Consider the following 20,595-nt stretch of genomic DNA (forward strand, 5'->3'; position numbering starts at 1 on the left):
GGCACCAACTGATAAAGTCAAAAGATGGGAAGTGAAGAGCCATGCTCACATAGAAATAGAAAGGCCCTGTGCCGTAGCACGTTACAACAAATTTATGGGAAGAGTAGACATGACTGACCATATGGTGGCACATTATCCTCACACTGTAAGAACAATAAGTTTTATTTGAGAATATTTTTCTCACTTTTATGATGTTGTCCTGGTAAACACAGGAATTATTTTCAGTAGAGCTTCAAGTGTGTGACGAAAGCATGGCAGACCATCAAGCACCCCTGACATTGCTCGCTTGAAGAAAAAGCAACACCTTGGATGTTTAGCAGATATAAGGTTGGATGGAGTAGCAAAGAAGGAATGGAAGAGTCCCCTAAGGGCAGAGATAAAAACTGCAAAAGAAGAACCAGATATATTCGCAAAAAATGTAAAATGCTAGTTTGCCTGTAATGTATGGAGTTCTCCCACAATAACTAATATGAACAATTTCTTGTTGGTTGAATTTTGCCTTTACAACATTTCTTAGTTTCTTTATGTATTCCATCATGTTTACGCTTATACTGTATAACCTGCTTTGCACCATTTACACAAATGCGGCCACTTCTTGTTTTCATTGCTGGACAGTACATTTGTACCGACAACACATTTGTAGTGACTTCCTAACATCTGAAGTATAGTGTAAAAATTGTCTGAATTGAAATTATTAATACAATTTATCCCTGAAGAGGTTACAACAATAAGTTCAATGCGTCTCCAAACAAAAAAATCATCAATTGATTTTAATTTAATGTCAACAACTCCTAGGCATTTCCACAAAAGATTAGTTTAACAGGGAACCATCATCCACTCATGACTGTACCCTTATCTGCATGCCTGCACTTCACAGGAGAAAGTTGCTACTATGAATGACACTGATTTTGATGATGAGAAATGAAGTCATATAATTGCAGTCACGTAGATATTGGAACAGGAAGTGCTAACACATAAAAAACTATTATTAATTATTAATATTATTACATTACATACTACAAGATTAGCACAGTTTAAACCACTTGCTAACGATACAAAATTACATATTTAATTTACAAGTACAATAAACATATTCTTATTTTGTTTATGTCAGTTCTACACATCTAAAAAATACTCACTGCAGTGTTCATAATTCCAGTCCCATGAGTTCTGATTGAATTTGCTATATGGCGAATGTTAATTGTGTTGAGATGCTTGTTACTGCTCGAATGCTGAATGAAAATTTGATTGTTCAAATTGTACAAGTACTGGCACACAAATTCATTGATGTTTCTCATTATTTCCAAAACATCCAGACCCTGCACAATAAATTGAAGTTTAAGCAACACTTTTAGAATATATAGCCTGAGGGTTGAAAAATTCATCACATGTCTTTCCAAAGATAGGATATTTGTGAGCTTTTTAAGACCAATCTCAGACCCATCCAGGGAGAAAATGTTTTCTCTGGCTATGTTTAATAACAAATTATATACTTCAGCAAATGATTATATACTTCATTTTAAGAAGACATGATTACATCAACAACTTAAAACATCTCACATTTTGCTGAAAACAAAAGTATTTGCTAATATTTTAGAAAAATTATAGACCTATTCACACAACTATTTATAAATGAATAAACTGAACTTCATACTATAAATTACTTATACATACTTCTAAACCAACTACTTATGACATCATAATATAGGCGAACCATTCTATAACTGTTCACATTCACATAAATAAAAAATCAACACTAACAGATAAGAAAGATCTACGGTGTCGCGGAGGAAGGGATGTTAAAATGAAGGAAAATGTGTCACAGAGAATAGGATACAAAATATAGTAAATTATTAAGCACAGTGCCAGCTTCAGTTCGCAAATGATAGAAGGGACAAAGTTCCAAATCAAGATTGATTACAAAATCAAAAATAGAAAGAATAAGGCAAGGAAAGAATAACAAAAAAGGGGAAAAGGAGAGAGAAAGGGGTGCAGGTATGGACAGGGAGAGGAAGACGAGTATAGAGGAGTAGAACCAAAATACGGAAACACCAGAAACACATGACATTACCATGACCTATACGGTGTAGGAAACCCGATGGCATTCAAAACAGATTCAAGTTGTCTCAGAATGGATAAATACAGGTCTTGTATGGTTTTCAGGTAATCTTATACCCATCTTCCTGCAAAATTGAAGGCATCAGGTAACAATGATGGAGGTGGATAGTGATCATATATTCTTCTCTCCTAAGTAAACCACAAAGAATCAACAATATTGAGATCTGGCGGCTGTGGTAACCATGGGAGATGCAACAATTTATCCTTGTGCTCACAAAACCAGTCCTGGATGATGCGAGTTGTGTGAACAGGGACCCTGTTGCCTTGGAACACAGCATCAGCACTGGGGGGAAAAACATTGTACGGTGGGAGGGACTCGATCAGCCAAAATGATCACATAATCTTTGGCAGTAATGCGACCTCACAGAGTAATCACAGGGTCCATGGAATACCACGATATGGCTGCCAAAGTCATCACCGAGCACACACCATGTTTCACTCTATGGATGTAAACTCGGCAGGAAATTGGAAATAGTGTGAAACAAGACCTTCTAACCAGATTAGTTTCTTTCATTGCTCCATAGCCCACATTTTATAGTTTGAGCACCATGTTCTGCTGTTGCAGGCATTTGCATCACTGATGGGTTGTTTAGGAATTCCAGATCATCCTGCACATCCCCGCTGATGGGGCTCCCTTTGTGTTGTTTTCATGTTGACAGAATTCACAAGTGCAACACTCAAGTTCTGCAGTGACTTTTGCAGCTTATGGATTTCCAGCACACTGGATCAATAATGGGACAGCAAGTTGTGTTGATGAGTCTGATTTAGAAAACAGCCAAAGTTGCAAGGTTCAGTTTTTTATTTAATTTATGACTATAAAACTGTAATTTTCATTTTCCATGTCATAGGATGATTTGAAAATGGGTTCAGAGAACCCAAAACTAGTCATTAATTAGATAAAAAACTGAATTTTGCAACTTTGGCTGTTTTCTATGTCAAACTTATTTTTCATCACAATCCTCTTTAATAACCATCTGCTCACAATCAGTCAATACATACCCGTACTGGTACGGATCCCACACTGTTGAGCAATACTCAAGTATAGGTTGAACGAGTGTTTTGTAAGCCACCTCCTTTGTCAATGGACTACATTTTGTAAGGACTCTCCCAATGAATCTCAACCTGGTACCCGCCTTACCAACAATTAATTTTATATGATCATTCCACTTCAAATCGTTCTGCACGCATACTCCCAGAAATTTTACAGAAGTAACTGCTACCAGTGTTTGTTCCGCTATCATATAATCATACAATAAAGGATCCTTCTTTCTATGTATTCGCAATACATTACATTTGTCTATGTTAAGGGTCAGTTGCCACTCCCTGCACCAAGTGCCTATCTGCTGCAGATCTTCCTGCATTTCGCTACAATTTTCTAATGCTGCAACTTCTCTGTATACTACAGCATCATCCGTGGAAAGCTGCATGGAACTTCCGACACTATCTACTAGGTCATTTATATATATTGTGAAAAGCAATGGTCCCATAACACTCCCCTGTGGCACGCCAGAGGTTACTTTAACGTCTGTAGACATCTCTCCATTGGTAACAACATGCTGTGTTCTGTTTGCTAAAAACTCTTCAATCCAGCCACACAGCTGGTCTGATATTCCGTAGGCTCTTACTTTGTTTATGAGGCGACAGTGCGGAACTGTATCGAATGCCTTCCGGAAGTCAAGGAAAATAGCATCTACCTGGGAGCCTGTATCTAATATTTTCTGGGTCTCATGAACAAATAAAGCGAGTTGGGTCTCACACGATCGCTGTTTCCGGAATCCATGTTGATTCCTACAGAGTAGATTCTGGGTTTCCAAAAACGACATGATACTCGAGCAAAAAACATGTTCTAAAATTCTACAACAGATCGACGTTAGAGATATAGGTCTATAGTTTTGCGCATCTGCTCGACGACCCTTCTTGAAGACTGGGACTACCTGTGCTCTTTTCCAATCATTTGGAACCTTCTGTTCCTCTAGAGACTTGCGGTACACGGCTGTCAGAAGGGGGGCAAGTTCTTTAGCGTACTCTGTGTAGAAACGAATTGGTATCTCGTCAGGTCCAGTGGACTTTCCTCTGTTGAGTGATTCCAGTTGCTTTTCTATTCCTTGGACACTTATTTCGATGTCAGCCATTTTTTCGTTTGTGCGAGAATTTAGAGAAGGAACTGCACTGCGGTCTTCCTCTGTGAAACAGCTTTGGAAAAAGGTGTTTAGTATTTCAGCTTTACGCGTGTCATCCTCTGTTTCAATGCCATCATCATCCCGGAGTGTCTGGATATGCTGTTTCGAGCCACTTACTGATTTAACGTAAGACCAGAACTTCCTAGGATTTTCTGTTAAGTCGGTACATAGAATTTTACTTTCGAATTCACTGAACGCTTCACGCATAGCCCTCCTTACGCTAACTTTGACATCGTTTAGGTTCTGTTTGTCTGAGAGGTTTTGGCTGCGTTTTAACTTGGAGTGAATGCTGATGACATGACAATACTAAATAGTGACCAAAATACGGAACAGCTTGAGAGAAGAGCATACATATCTGCAAATGTCACAGCTCAATGGCTGTTGGAAAATGAACTGGTTATAAATCTAAAAAAGACTATGTATGCAGTGTTTAAAAACAAGGAAAAGACTGTAGACATGGATTTAGAGGTTGATGGAACAAGGCTGGAAGAAGTAGAATCTGCTAGATTCTTAGGTATTCTTGTGGATAATGAACTGAAATGGAAAAAACATATCAATAATGTCTGTAAGAAACTGAGCTCTGTCATATTCTTAATGATGCAACTATCACAGTATTCAGACAAGAACCTTCTGTGTACAGTGTATCATGGACTTTTCGAACCATACTTACAGTATGGAGTGACTGTGTGGGGAAACTCAAACAAACAAGAGACAAAACGAGTGTTCACATTACAAAAAAAAAAAGCAATTAGGACCATTTTAAGAAGAAAGACCTCTGAAACATGCAGAAACTGTTTCAAGAATTTAGGTATCTTAACTTTTTCATCGTTGTATATATACAAAACAATAATGTACATCACAAAAGGTAGTGAGGACTGGATTACAAATGCTAGTGTACACACCCACAATACAAGAAAGAAGAATGAAGTACGGAGCATACCCCACCGACTGGCAATGCTAGAAAAAGGACCCCAGTACTCTGGTATAAGACTACTAAGAAGTCTGCCCAAAACCCTGCAAGATAGTGTACTTCACAATGACTTTGCAAAGAAACTTAAAGACTATCTCATTGAAAAAGAGTTTTACAGTGTTGCAGAATACTTATGCCATTAAATTTGTATATATTGTTACTCATTATCAGTGATGTAAAAATGTAAGCTAAAGGTGTAGGAAAATAAGTGATAAAGAATTTTAATACTTTGACATGTCCTATATTACACGTACATTTACTGCACACAATGTAATCTTACAGGATCAAATAAAATTCAATTCAATTCAATTCAATTCTTTGCTTTCGCAGTAGCTTCCTAACTTTGTTGTTGAACCACTGTGGGTTTTTCCCATCCCTCACAGTTTTACTCGGCACGTACCTGTCTAAAACGCATTTCACAATTGCCTTGAACTTTTTCCATAAACGCTCAAAATTGTCAGTGTCGAAACAGAAATTTTCGTTTTGATCTGTTAGGTAGTCTGAAATCTGCCTTCTATTACTCTTGCTAAACAGATAAACCTTCCTCCCTTTTTTTATATTCCTATTAACTTCCATATTCAGGGATGCTGCAACAGCCTTATGATCACTGATTCCCTGTTCTGCACTTACAGAGTCGAAAAGTTGGGGTCTGTTAGTTATCAGTAGGTCCAAGATGTTATCTCCACGAGTCGGTTCTCTGTTTAATTGCTTGAGGTAATTTTCGGATAGTGCACTCAGTATAATGACACTCGATGCTCTGTCCCTACCACCCGTCCTAAACATCTGAGTGTCCCAGTCTATATCTGGTAAATTGAAATCTCCATCTAAGACTATAATATGCTGAGAAAATTTATGTGCAATGTATTCCAAATTTTCTCTCAGTTGTTCTGCAACTAATGCTGCTGAGTCGGGAGGTCGGTAAAAGGAGCCAATTATTAACCTAGCTCGGTTGTTGAGTGTAACCTCCACCCATAATATTTCACAGGAACTATCCACTTCTACTACACTACAGGATAAACTACTACTAACAGCGACAAACACGCCACCACCGGTTGCATGCAATCTATCCTTTCTAAACACAGTCTGTGTCTCTGTAAAAATTTTGGCTGAATTTATCTATGGCTTCAGCCAGCTTTCGGTACCTATAACGATTTCAGCTTCGGTGCTTTCTATCAGCGCTTGAAGTTCCGGTACTTTACCAATGCAGCTTCGACAGTTTACAATTACAATACCGATTGCTGCTTGGTCCCCGCATGTCCTGACTTTGCCCCGCACCCTTTGAGGCTCCTGCCCTTTCTGTACTTGCCCGAGGCCATCTAACCTAAAAAAAACGCCCAGCCCACGCCACACAACCCCTGCTACCCGCGTAGCCGCTTGTTGCATGTAGTGGACTCCTGACCTATCCAGCGGAACCCAAAACCCGATCACCCTATGGCGCAAGTCAAGGAATCTGCAGCCCACACGGTCGCAGAACCGTCTCAGCCTCTGATTCAGACCCTCCACTCGGCTCTGTACCAAAGGTCCGCAGTCAGTCCTGTCAACGATGCTGCAGATGGTGAGCTCTGTTTTCACGCTGCTAGCGAGACTGGCAGTCTTCACCAAATCAGATAGCCACCGGAAGCCAGAGAGGATTTCCTCCGATCCATAGCGACACACATCATTGGTGCTGACATGAGCGACCACCTGCTGATGGGTGCACCCTGTACCCTTCATGGCATCCGGGAGGACCCTTTCTACATCTGGAATGACTCCCCCCGGTATGCACACTGAGTGCACATTGGTTTTCCTCCCCTCTCTTGCTGCATGGTTTTTGTGTTCTAGTTTCTGGAATTTCTCACGCCCTTTTAGATGTTCTGTAAATAGTATTCCAAATTCACTTGAAACTACTTCTCCACTACCTTCAGTCGTTGCTATTGAAACATAGTAATCTGGAGCAACATGCCATGTATGTTGGTTTGACATCATCACTCAGCAGTTAAAATGGAAAGCAGCAGAACAGCAAGCAGCAGCAGCAGCAAGCACTTAATGAATCAAAAACACACAGTTAATAATGGAAATTCCAAGATGCATAAGACCACCGAACATGTTCAGAAAGGAAATGTTGCTCCAGATTACTATGTTTCAATAGCAACGACTGAAGGTAGTGGAGACGTAGTTTCAAGTGAATTTGGAAAACTATTTACAGAACATCTAAAAGGGTGAGAAAAATTCCAAAAACTAGAACACAAAAACCAATGAAACCATCAATCTCCTCTCTGTAATATATACCGTATTCACTAAAATTATAAACTGTATAGAAGAAACATTGGATTTCAATAAAGCACAGGAACAATCTAACTTTAGAAATGTATATACAAGAACAGGCTATTTGCAAATAGTGACTGAAAATATAAAGAATAAAGAAAAACTATGGGGAATTGAGACCTGTGAAATATCATGGAGTGACTGCCTCGGTACTTAATATTTACTGATGATTATAGACAGCTGTTCAAAATTAGATCAAAATAAGTTCACTGAAAGCAAATAACTTGGTGTCAGCTGTATTCGGTACAGATGTTCTACCTGTTGGTGATTTGTGAAATTTGTGCTGGAGTGAGAGCCGAACCTGGATTTCCTGCTTTCAGCGAATGCTCGCGTTACCATTAGGGTATCTGTGCATGCCGCCCAGACTGATCCAAACTTCCACTTTACACTGTCTACACCTCTCCACCCTAGGTTTCAATTCCCCATAGTCTTATTCTCACCAACGTGGGAATACATAATTAAGCTGTGGGTATTCAGTGATGAAAGTAAGAGACTATGGTATATGGATGTAGAGACAGTGTGACACATGGAATTCTAGGTTGGTACGGAGGTGTGCACATATAGCGTAATGGAAAGGCAACCACTCGTGATAAGCTCGAAATCCGGGTTCAAGTCACAGTCCAGTATAAATTTTCACATTGCCAACAGGTAGAACGCCTGTTCCTAATACAGCTGACGACAAGTTACTCGCATTCAGCAAATGTATTTTGATTTAATTTTGAACAGCTGTTAATAATCATGAATATAAATATAAAAAATATATAGACAGTGACCTAATGTGAGGTGACATAAGGAAACAGGGAGCAACAGGGATTTACCTAGCTCACACCCATAATGGGTAGATAAATCTGGAGGATGCATGGTGAGTATCCTGAATTGAGCAAAACTGCCACTGCAAGAGTCATCTGCAGAGAGCAACAACTTGACTACAAGAGTCACCATCAACTACTATGGATTGTAAACGCAGATAGACTGGGTAATGGGTATCAAATCACATACTCAATGCAGAAAAACATTGGTGAATAGCAATGCTATCCAGAATCATCACTTTCCCATGGGCTATGTGTGCCTTCAGTTAGTTAATTACATTATTGGATACATCATTTGCACCAATTTATATTGTAATGCTGTGGAACAAGTGAATTTCCGGTCAACAAATATACACTGAAGAGCCAAAGAAACTGGTACACCTGCCCAATATTGTGTAGGGTCCCCATGAACATGCAGAAGTACCACAACACAATGTGGCATGGACTTGACTATTGTCTGAAGTAGTGCTGGAGGGGACTGACACTATGAATCCTGCAAGGTTGTCCATACATACGTATGAGTATGAGAGGGTGCAGATCTTTTCTGAACAGCACACTGCAAGGCGTCCCAGATATACTCATTGATGTTCATGTCTGGCGAGTTTGGTGGCCAACGGAAGTATTTAAATTCAGAAGTGTGTTCCTGGAGCCACTCTGTAGCAATTCTGGAAGCGTGGAGTTTTGCATAGTCCTGCTGGAATTTTCCAAGTCCATTGGAAGGACCAATGGACACGAATGGATGCAGGTGATCAGACAGTATCCCTACATGCATGTCATCTATCAGAGTCGTATCTAGATTTATCAGGGGTCCTATATCACTCCAACTGCACATGCACCATGCCATTACAAAGCCTGCACCCTGCTGACATGCAGGGTCCATGGATTCATGAGGTTGTCTAAATACCCATACACATCCACCTGCTCGATACAGTTTGAAACAAGCCTCGTTTGACCAGGCAATATGTTTCCAGTCATCAACAGTCCAATGTCATCGTTGATGGGCCCAAGCAAGGCATAAACCTTTGTGTTGTGCAGTAATCAAGGGTACACAAGTGAGCCTTTGGTTCTGAAAGCCCATACTGATGATGTTTCACTGAATGGTTTGCACGCTGACATTTGTTGATGGACCAGCATAGAAATCTGCAGCAACTTGTGAAAGGGTTGCACTTCTGTCACATTGAATGATTCTCTTCAGTCGTCAATGGTCCTGTTCTTGCAGGAACTTTTTCCGGTCACATTGATGTCAGAGATTTGACATTTTACCAGATTCCTGATACTCATAGTACATTTGTGAAATGGTCATATGAGAAAATCTGCACTTCATCGCTACCTTGGAGATGCTGTGTCCCTCCACTCAAGCACAAGAACTGGGCAAGGCACTTGTCTTATATGGGTGTTGCCGACTGCAGCATCATATTCTGCCTGTTTACATATCTCTGTATTTGAATACGCATGCCTATACCAGTTTCTTTGCTGCTTCAACATATAATTTTTTATTTGTGTTTATAGCTGCATACTGGCCATTTAAACAATATTAAAAATAGCACAGTGGTGTAAATGAAGTAAAAATGAACATGTGTTCCTTGTCTCTATTCATGTTACAAATGAAACACAAATTTGACAACAAAGTAAACATATTTTTGTACTACAATACACACGCTACCAGTGTTTAAATATTCATCTTTGGGATGGAAGGCATTGTCCAGAAAAAAATTGTGTTAGTTTTGATTTAAAATTTGCTTCAGTACCTGTCATATAGTTTATGCCAGACAATACCTCAACCCATCACTTTCGTGTCTGCATCAGAGAACAGTTTAAGAAACCTTCATGGATGTAAGGATGCTTCTGTTCTAGGTCACAGCTCACCTCACCTCATTCCTAATAAACATATCTGTGATGCTGTCGATCAAGATCCAACGCTTAATAGATTTCCGGAATTTTGGATGGCAGCTGAGGGGTCACAATTCAGGATGGTTCCCTATTGCTATTAATGTTTTGTGAAGTCTATTACATGACCCACTTTGCTGTCATCTGGTTGAAGTGGGTGCTACACAGATAGATGTATTTGATTCAATTTGCACATAGAAGTGTGTGCTTGTGAATTAATGCTGAAAAATAGGTCAGTATTCATTGTAACTTAATGGTATACAGATCCCCAATGGGAAAGTTTGAACTATTTATGAGGAATCTGGATTCCTTACTGTGCTGTCAGACAGCAGCAAGCAGTTAATAGCCTGTGGCAACTTCAATGTAGATTTTCTAAAGGATTATGACACAAAAAATGATCTGGAAACCTTATTTGGATCCCACAATTTGGTCTCAGTAATTAACTTTCCAACATGGATAGATAAAGCCAGTAGGACCCTAACTGATAATGTTTTCTTTGGTGAAGCTCAACGTAAGAAAAATAACTGTATACCCAGTAAAAATGCTCTCTCTGATCATGATGCACAGTTAGTCAAGATAAATAACATGACTCCTTACAGTACAGATAGTCCTCACTGGTAATCATTTAGAATAATTAATGACTCCACGACAAAATTTTTTAAGACTAGTTTATAGGGGATGACATAGGATGTAATTTATAATGAACCAAATGCTAACATAAAATTTAGTCTACTCCATATCATCATTTGAAAATAGCTTTCCACATAAACTCATCAGAAAGGACACTAAACAGCCAAGTAGAAAACCATGGATCACTAGAGGGATTAAAGTATCTGGTGAAAGGAAAATGGAAATGTCTCTTTTAGCAAGAACAAGCAGGGATCCTGCAATAGATGCACACTAGAAAAACTTCCAACAACAGACTTAAGGCTATATGAAATGCAGTGGAAAGAGATAGGACAACCAGCCACAGAACAAGACAACATCATTACTGAATTGAATGGAAGGGCTATAAATGATAAGACACAGGTAGCAAATGCATTCAATAATTATTTCTTAAATAGGGTAGAAAGCATAGGTAGGAACAGTTCAAGAACAAAATTACAGCACTATGGTGAAAATGTGTCTTACATAAAATTCAATCATATGAATATATCACCAACATCTCCTTCTGAAATTAAGAAAATTACATATTCTCTCAAAAATAAAAGCTTATCTGCTTTTGATGGTGTTTCCAATAGGGTACTAAAAATTTGTTCCCATGTAATAAGTCCAGTCTTCTTTGAAATATGTAATGCTTCACTAACTCGAGGCATTTTTTCAGAGAAACTGAAATATGCCCTTGTTATACCCGTCTTTTAGAAAGGTGATATGAGAGATATCAATAACTACTGACGTGGTTCATTGTCAACATCATTCTCCAAAATTTTTGAGAAGATGATGTATTCTAGAATAGTATCTCACCTACGCAACAACAGTATCCTTACCAAATCAGAGTTCAGGTTTCATAAGGGTTGCTCTACTGAGAATGCCATTTACACATTCGCTCATCAGATTTTCCAAGCATTATATAATAAAATAGTGCTGGTTGGTATTTTCTGTAACCATTTGACTGTGTGAATCACAGTATTTTCTTGGATAAATTGTTGTTTTATGGGAGTGATAGTATAGCCAAACAATGGATAATATCCAAATGCAGGAGGTGGTGGTTAGTGTTTAACGTCCCGTCGACAACGAGGTCATTAGAGACGGAGCTCAAGCTCGGGTTAGGGAAGGATTGGGAAGGAAATCGGCCGTGCCGTTTCAAAGGAACCATCCCGGCATTTGCCTGAAACGATTTAGGGAAATCACGGAAAACCTAAATCAGGATGGCCGGAGACGGGATTGAACCGTCGTCCTCCCAAATGCAGGAAGTTGTACTTAGTAATTCAACCAATATAGTCCAGGGACATCATTCTGACTCAGGAGAAATTATGTATGGGGTTCAGAAATTACGTATGGGGTTCCCCAAGGTTTAATTTTAGGTGCACTACTATTCCTCATGTATGTAAGCGATCTTCTGTCTAGTATAAAACAACCAGAATTAGTTCATTTTACAGATGACAGTAGTATTGTACTCAAGCCAAGCATACGTACAGAAACAGAAGAAATGGTAAATGAAGTTCTTAAAAGTATCTTTGACTGGTTTTCTGCAATTTTAAAAAGACGCGACATATTCAGTTCTGCACATCTAAAGATATTACACCAATGATAAGTGTAACACGTGGTCAGGAAATAATAGAGTGTGTGGAAACTCAAAATTCTTACGGGTCTAACGTATTTACTCGAATCTAAGCCGCACTTTTTTTCCGGTTTTTGTAATCCAAAAAACTGCCTGCAGCTTTGAATTAGAGTGCAAAGTAAGCAGAAGTTCTGAAAAATGATGGTAGGTGCCGCCACAACTAACTTCTGCCGTCGAATATATGTAGCGCTACACAGGCATGCTTTGAAGTCACAAAGATAAATACTGGCGCCAAAACCTCTGTGTCAGTAAATAAATTTAAAAAAAATGGTGGAAGATGAGCTTTTTTTTTCTTTTCCTCTTCACCCCGAGTTTCGACCACTGCATTTTCATACATTATCCAACAAAGTAATTACAAATTCCGTATTGTTCATCTTCGAATGTAGCAGCATTTCAATGTACTACGAAAATCCGACTGGCAAGACTGTTTGGGATGTTTGTCAATATGGCCAACTCTATGTACTGAATTTCTTCCTATCTGTGAGAAGAGATGGTTACTTATAGGAACTTTTATGAATTGTGAATCACATGCAGTATTCTCTTCACCATAAGAATAATATGAATATAAGCATTTTGCCATGTATCCTTTAATGTTTGCTGCTATCTCATTTAAATCCTGTCTGCCTAATAAACTACGAAACTAGAGTGAGACAACAGCAACCGCAGAAGAATATACATACATGTCATGTTTATATTCGTATTATTCTTATGCCTAATAGTGATACGGTCAGAAATGAAGCACGGCAATTGATTAGATTTTTAAATCTAATATGACTAATTTCTGTGCAGAATGTAATGTACTAAAGAGGTGTCTGCAAAGATTTTCAAACGGAGAAAAATTTTCGCTAAACATTTTCGCTAAACTCTCGTTCAGAACATCTATCACATGCAGTCTATTATTTGGTTCCTGCTGATCATTATCAAAGATGGCAGCAGTGTAAGTAACAACAAATAGCAGTCTCTTGCCATTGTTATCATAATTATCAGAATGTGACAAACAATGCATGCCACAGTACAGTAATGCATTTTCAGCTTAGAGTGACGTGAACACCTATAACAAAGAGAACGACATTTACCAGATCAAAGAAAAATAAGCAATCGATTCAAACCAGGTGAAGCACGTGAAAAAGGAAGGGTACCCATATAAATACGGATGGAGCGTCTGACGCATAGCAATGGCTACCTGGCAAAGCTTAACTGCTAAGCTTACGACTCGAACCAAACTACAGTAGCTGCAACGTCATTCATTCGACCTAAATTGTGTCTCATATTACAATGGACCAACTTTGTTTCGACTTGGAGGTGCGGCCTAAAACTTTTCTCCCTCTTGAATTTCGAGTTTCAAATTTCAGGTGCAGCTTAGATTCGGGAAATTTTTTTTCCTCGATTTTGAGTCTCATTTTTCAGGTGCGGCTTAGATTCGAGTAAATACGTCATATTGATCAGAATTTAAATTGGAAAAAAAAACACATTTTGGAACTCCTAAAACAACTTCCTTCAGCCACATTTTGCTTAGAATCATTGAAAATCTTGGAGAGTCACAAACCAGTAAGTTTATGTATCTTGCATATTATCATTCAATAATGTCATATGGAATAATGTTCTGGGATACCTCATCTTTAAGAAGGAAAGTCTTCATTGTGCAAAAATGTGTAGTAAGAATAAAATATGGTGCTCACCCACAATCACCTTGTAGACATATGTTTAGGGAGTTGGGCATTTTGACTACTGCTTCACAGTATATGTATTACCTCATGAAGATTGTTGTAAATAATCCATTATAGTTCAGAAGGAATGATGAGATATGTAATTACACCACCAGAGGGAAAAATGACATTCATTACTCCATATTAAGGTTGTCTTTAGCACAAAAGGGGATGCACAACGCTGCAACAAAAATTTTTGATCACATACCCAGTGATCTAAAATATCTGACAGACAGGAAACTAAAATTTTACCACAAACTGAGAAAGTTTCTCCTTTGCAAATTATATTTTGTGGAAGAATTTCTATTATGTAATGTGTAAAAGATATTGGGTAGGAATTACTAACTCATATCTGTGTGTCTTTTTTCTTTTTTACAAAGAGAAACAGTTAGAAATGTTCAGAATGTAACTGGGAGTACAAATTAATGTGTGACATGAAAGTAAAATAACTCGTTCCACATTCTTAATGTAACCGTGGGTACAAACTAATTTGTGATGTGAAAGTAAAATAACTCATTCCACGTCATTACGATCTATCATGCAAAATGATCCATGGGACATGAAACTAACTAACTAACTAGGTTGTTAATATGCACAGGATCTGAATGTTTTTACTGGACAAATGCAAGAATATACCGTATTTACTCGAATCTAAGCCGCACTTTTTTTCCGGTTTTTGTAATCCTAAAAACCGCCTGCGGCTTAGAATCGAGCGCAAAGCAAGCGGAAGTTCAGAAAAATGTTGGTAGGTGCCGCCACAACTAATTTCTGCCGTCGAATATATGTAGCGCTACACAGGCATGCTTTGTAGGCACAAAGATAAATACGGGCACCAAAACCTCTGCGTCAGTAAAAAAAAAAAAAAAAAAAAGAGAGAGAGAGAGAGAGAGAGAGAGAGAGAGAGAGAGAGAGAGAGAGAGAGAGAGAGAGAGAGAGGTGGAAGATGAGCTTTTTTTCTCCGCCCCGAGTTTCGACCACTGCATTTTCATACATTATCCAACGAAGCAAATACAAATTCCGTATTGTTCATCTTCGAATGTAGCACAATTTAAATGTACTACTAAAATCCGACTGGCAAGACTGTTTGGGATGTTTGTCAATATGGCCAACTCTACGTTCTGAATTTTTTCGTACCTGTGAGAATAGATGGTTGCTAATAGGAACCTGATGAAATGTGAATCACATGCAGTATTCTCTTCACCATAAGAATAACACGAATATAAACATTTTGCCATGTATTCTTTCGTGTTTGCTGCTATCTCATTTAAATCCTGTCTGCCTAATAAACTACGAAACTTGAGTGAGACAATAGCAAACGCGGAAGAATATACGTATCGTGTCATGTTTATATTCGTATTATTCTTATGCCTAATAGTGATACAGTCAGAAATGAAGCACGGCAACTGACTAGATTTTTAAATCTAAGATGACTCTAATTTCTGTGCAGAATTCGATGTACTAAAGAAGCGGGCGCAAAGATTTTCAAACGGAGAAAAATTTTCGCCTAACTCTCGTTCAGAACATGTTCTATCATACGCAGTCTATTATTTGGTTCTTGTTGATCATTATCAAAGAAAGCAGCAGTGTAAGTAACAACAAATAGCAGTCTCTTGCCATTGTTTCGCTAATGAGACGATTTCTCTCTCTTTTTTTTTTTAATTGTAGGCGGCGGTAGCGCGCACAAAAGCAAGCCATGCCGCGAGCGGCGACAGGCCGTAAACACGCACTATCAGAATGCGACAAACAATGCACGACACTGTACAGTAATGCATTTTCAGCTTAGAGTGACTGACGTAAACACCGATTACAAAGAAAACGGCACTTATCAGATCAAAGCAAAATATGTAGCTGTATCGTCATTCATTCGACCTAAATTGTGTCTCATATTACAATGGACCAACTTTGTTTCGATTTAGAGGTGCGGCCTAAAACTTTTCTCTCCCCTTGAATTTCGAGTCTCAAATTTCAGGTGCGGCTTAGATTCGAGTAAATACGGTAAATAGTGAAGGTGATAGAACATTATGGCAAGTCAAACCTTTCAAATAAAGCATTACTAAATGAGAAAAAAAAAGAGATACAAAAACTCTATTCCTTCAAGTTGGAGACAGATGAAAAAAGCAACCCAGCAATTGCTATGTCAATCCATTGCTTATGACAAGTACAAAAAAAAATGAATTATTTTATGACAACCTTTGTGAAATATATGTACTAAAAAAATTGCAACAGCAAGATGAAAGTGGTAAAGATGCAGAGCACTCAAGTCCAATGAATAACAGAAAAGCAGCAGACATTACACACTGAGTGATGGAATTTAATGCCATAAAGAAGAAAAATGTCCTTAGGACAGAAAATCAGTAGTTAGGTGAGTTAATGTGTTAGACTAAAAGTGCAGGAATGCCCAACGTAGAGCTAACTGTAATCCATTATGGACAGAAAAGCCAAAATTTCAGTTGGGGGAGGGGGATTTAAGATAAAGTATCCATACCTGTTGAAATTTTGTCGTTCTGCAAATTTCTTAGGCACAAGATGATGAACAATTACTGTTAAGTCGTTAGACTGGAATACATACAGGCATGGGAAAGGAAACTCAACAGAACTTAAACGAGTAATGTGCAACAGTTTTGTGTGTGCAGTGTATGGCTAATTACTTTTTTTCTTCTTAGGGGACCAAGTCTCTTTCTGCAAGAAATCTTGAAATCCATACACTCACATCCATAACTGAAATAGTACACAAGATCCTAAAATATATATATATATATGAAGCATAGCAATAACATGTGTGATGAAAGGTATGGTGCTAACATTATGATACTTGACAATGATATGGATACAAAATATATAAAAAAGCCTATCATGGGGAACACAAAAAAAAAAAAAAGGTTTTATACCACCACATCCCTGCCTCCCTTCTCCCCCTCCCAGTGAGCAATGGACCAGGCTGTGGTGGGGTGGCTTGCGAGCCCCAACAATACAGAAAGCTGTACCTAGATGCCTGCTGACAGGCCAGATAGATGTGTGATCCCTTAAACGGGACAACAGTCTTTTCAGTAGCTGCGGGGGCAACAGCCTGGATGAATGCCTGATCTGGCTTTATAATATCAACCAACATCGTCTTGCTGTGCTGGTAATGTGAACTGCAGAAAGCAAAGGGAAAACTTCATTATTTTTCTCTACAGCATGCAGCACTACTGTGTGGTTAAATGATGGCATCCTCCTGGGTAAAATATTCTACAGGTAAAATAGTCCCCCATTTGGATCTCCAGGCAGGGACTACTCAGAGGATGTCATCAGGAAAAACAAAACAGGCAATGTATGGGTCAGAGCATGGACTGTTATACTCCAATGAAAATTACTTTGTGACTGACAGATCGTAGTGGTGGGGAACAATGATACTGATGTGCAGCCAGCCACTCTTCACAAGGCACTGCATGTAACCTACGAAACAGGCAACAAAGCAAGCATGCAGTGCTAGAGGAAAATTTACAACTGGATGGCAGCAGGCCCCTACGACTCAACTTGCTGGAAAGTCCATCACAAAGTAATTTTAATTGGAGTATAGATCCCTTAACCAGACAGACAGGATACAAATTTAAGAATGGAAGTGAACAGGTTGAAGTTAAGAACAGCGTAGTGTACACATTATCATAGGCAAGAGAGACAAGAAGCCAATACTCAACACAGTAGTACAAGTTTATATGCCAACTAGCTCTGTAGATGATGAGATTGAAAGATGTATGATGAAATACAAGAAATTATTCAGATAGTTAAATTAGAGGAAAATTTGATTGCGATGGGGGACTAATTCTGTAGTAGGAAGAGATGGTAAAATAGTGTGTGAATATGGACTTGGGGAAATAAATGAAGGAGGAAACTGCCTGGAAGAATTTTGAACAGAGCATAATTTAATCATCATTAACACTTGGTTTAAGAAGCACGAAAGAAGGCTGTATATGTGTGTATTAAAAATAAAGAAATTGCAAAAAAACATGAAATTAAGATGGGACCAGGATAAGTTTAAAGAACCAGAGGTTGCTGAGAATTTCAGAGGGAGAATTAGGCAATGATACAGTAAAAGAGGAATGGGAAGTTTTGAGAGATGAAATAGTGAAGACAGCAGAAGATCAAATAGGTAAAAAGACATAGCCTTGTAGACATCCTTGGATATCATAAGTGACATTGAATTTAATTGATGAATGGAGAAAATATAAAAATGCAACAAATGAAGCAGGCAAAAGGGAATACAATCATCTAAAAAAATGAAATTGACATGAAATGCAAAATGGCCACGCAACAAGGGCTAAAGGACAAATGTAGGAGTACAGAAGTACACAGAACTAGGGGAAAGATACATACTGTTTACAGGAAATTCTGAAGACATGTTTGGAAAGAAGAAAACCGGTATCAAGAGCTGTGATGGAAAGTCAGTCCAAAGCAAATAACGAAAACCTGAAAGTGCAAGGAGTACACAGAGGAGCTATAGAAGGGAAATGAACTTGAAGGTTATGTTATAGAAAGGGAAGAGGAGTAGAAGATAACATAGGAGATATGGTACTATGAGAAGAATTTGAAAGAGCACTAAAGACCTAAGTCGAAACTAGGTCCCTCGAGTGGACATCATTCCTTCAGAACTACTGATGTCCTTGGGAAAGCCAGCCATAACTTAACTATTTCACCTGGTATGCAAGATATACGCACCAGGTGAAATACTCCTAGACTTCAAGAAGAATGAAATAATTTCAATTCCAAAGAAAGAAGGTGCTGAAAGGATGTTAATATCTTAGAAGATGGGTTAACAGAAGGTAAGCTTACATTTATAGCTTTTGCAGGCTTGGAGAAAGCTTTTGAAAACATCAACCAGAATCCACTCTTTGAAAATTTTAAGGTTGCAGGGGCAAAATACAGGGAGTGAAAGCTTATATACAACTTGTACAGAAACCAGATAGCAGGTAGGTGGGTGGGTGGCTGGGTGGGTTGTTGGTTGGTTGGTTGGTTGGCTGGCTGCCTGGCTGATTTGGAGGAGAGGACCAAACAGCAAGGTTATCGGTCCTGTCAGGCTGAGGGCTATGCATGAAGCGTTCAGTGAATTCGAAAGTAAAATTCTATTTACCGACTTAACAGAAAATCCTAGGAAGTTCTGGTCTTACGTTAAATCAGTAAGTGGCTCGAAACAGCATATCCAGACACTCCGGGATGATGATGGCATTGAAACAGAGGATGACACGCGTAAAGCTGAAATACTAAACACCTTTTTCCAAAGCTGTTTCACAGAGGAAGACCGTACTGCAGTTCCTTCTCTAAATCCTCGCACAAACGAAAAAAATGGCTGACATCGAAATAAGTGTCCAAGGAATAGAAAAGCAACTGGAATCACTCAACAGAGGAAAGTCCACTGGACCTGACGGGATACCAATTCTATTCTACACAGAGTACGCGAAAGAACTTGCCCCCCTTGTGACAGCCGTGTACTGCAAGTCTCTAGAGGAATGGAAGGTTCCAAATGATTGGAAAAGAGCACAGGTAGTCCCAGTCTTCAAGAAGGGTCGTCGAGCAGATGCGCAAAACTATAGACCTATATCTCTGACGTCGATCTGTTGTAGAATTTTAGAACATGTTTTTTGCTCGAGTATCATGTCGTTTTTGGAAACCCAGAATCTACTCTGTAGGAATCAACATGGATTCCGGAAACAGCGATCGTGTGAGACCCAACTCGCTTTATTTGTTTATGAGACCCAGAACATATTAGATACAGGCTCCCAGGTAGATGCTATTTTCCTTGACTTCCGGAAGGCGATCGATACAGTTCCGCACTGTCGCCTGATAAACAAAGTAAGAGCCTACGGAATATCAGACCAGCTGTGTGGCTGGATTGAAGAGTTTTTAGCAAACAGAACACAGCATGTTGTTACCAATGGAGAGACGTCTACAGACGTTAAAGTAACCTCTGGCGTGCCACAGGGGAGTGTTATGGGACCATTGCTTTTCACAATATATATAAATGACCTAGTAGATTGTGTCGGAAGTTCCCTGCGGCTTTCCGCGGATGATGCTGTAGTATACAGAGAAGTTGCAGCATTAGAAAATTGTAGCGAAATGCAGGAAGATCTGCAGCAGATAGGCACTTGGTGCAGGGAGTGGCAACTGACCCTTAACATAGACAAATGTAATGTATTGCGAATACATAGAAAGAAGGATCCTTTATTGTATGATTATATGATAGCAGAACAAACACTGGTAGCAGTTACTTCTGTAAAATATCTGGGAGTACGCGTGCGGAACAATTTGAAGTGGAATAATCATATAAAATTAATTGTTGGTAAGGCGGGTACCAGGTTGAGATTCA

General features: G+C 38.9%; 1 protein-coding gene across 1 annotated transcript in view; it reads right to left on the reverse strand.

Annotated features, from left to right (window-relative positions):
* The window catches only part of LOC126248287 (WASH complex subunit 4), a 190,015-nt gene that overhangs the window by 53,370 nt on the left and 116,050 nt on the right, over window positions 1–20,595 (reverse strand). The window contains exon 14 of the mRNA XM_049949137.1: window positions 1,140–1,319. Coding sequence (XP_049805094.1) covers window positions 1,140–1,319 — 180 coding nt within the window. The remainder of the gene's footprint in view (window positions 1–1,139; window positions 1,320–20,595) is intronic.

Source organism: Schistocerca nitens, chromosome 3 (assembly GCF_023898315.1).
Source record: "Schistocerca nitens isolate TAMUIC-IGC-003100 chromosome 3, iqSchNite1.1, whole genome shotgun sequence".
Taxonomy (NCBI): Eukaryota; Metazoa; Arthropoda; class Insecta; order Orthoptera; family Acrididae; genus Schistocerca; species Schistocerca nitens.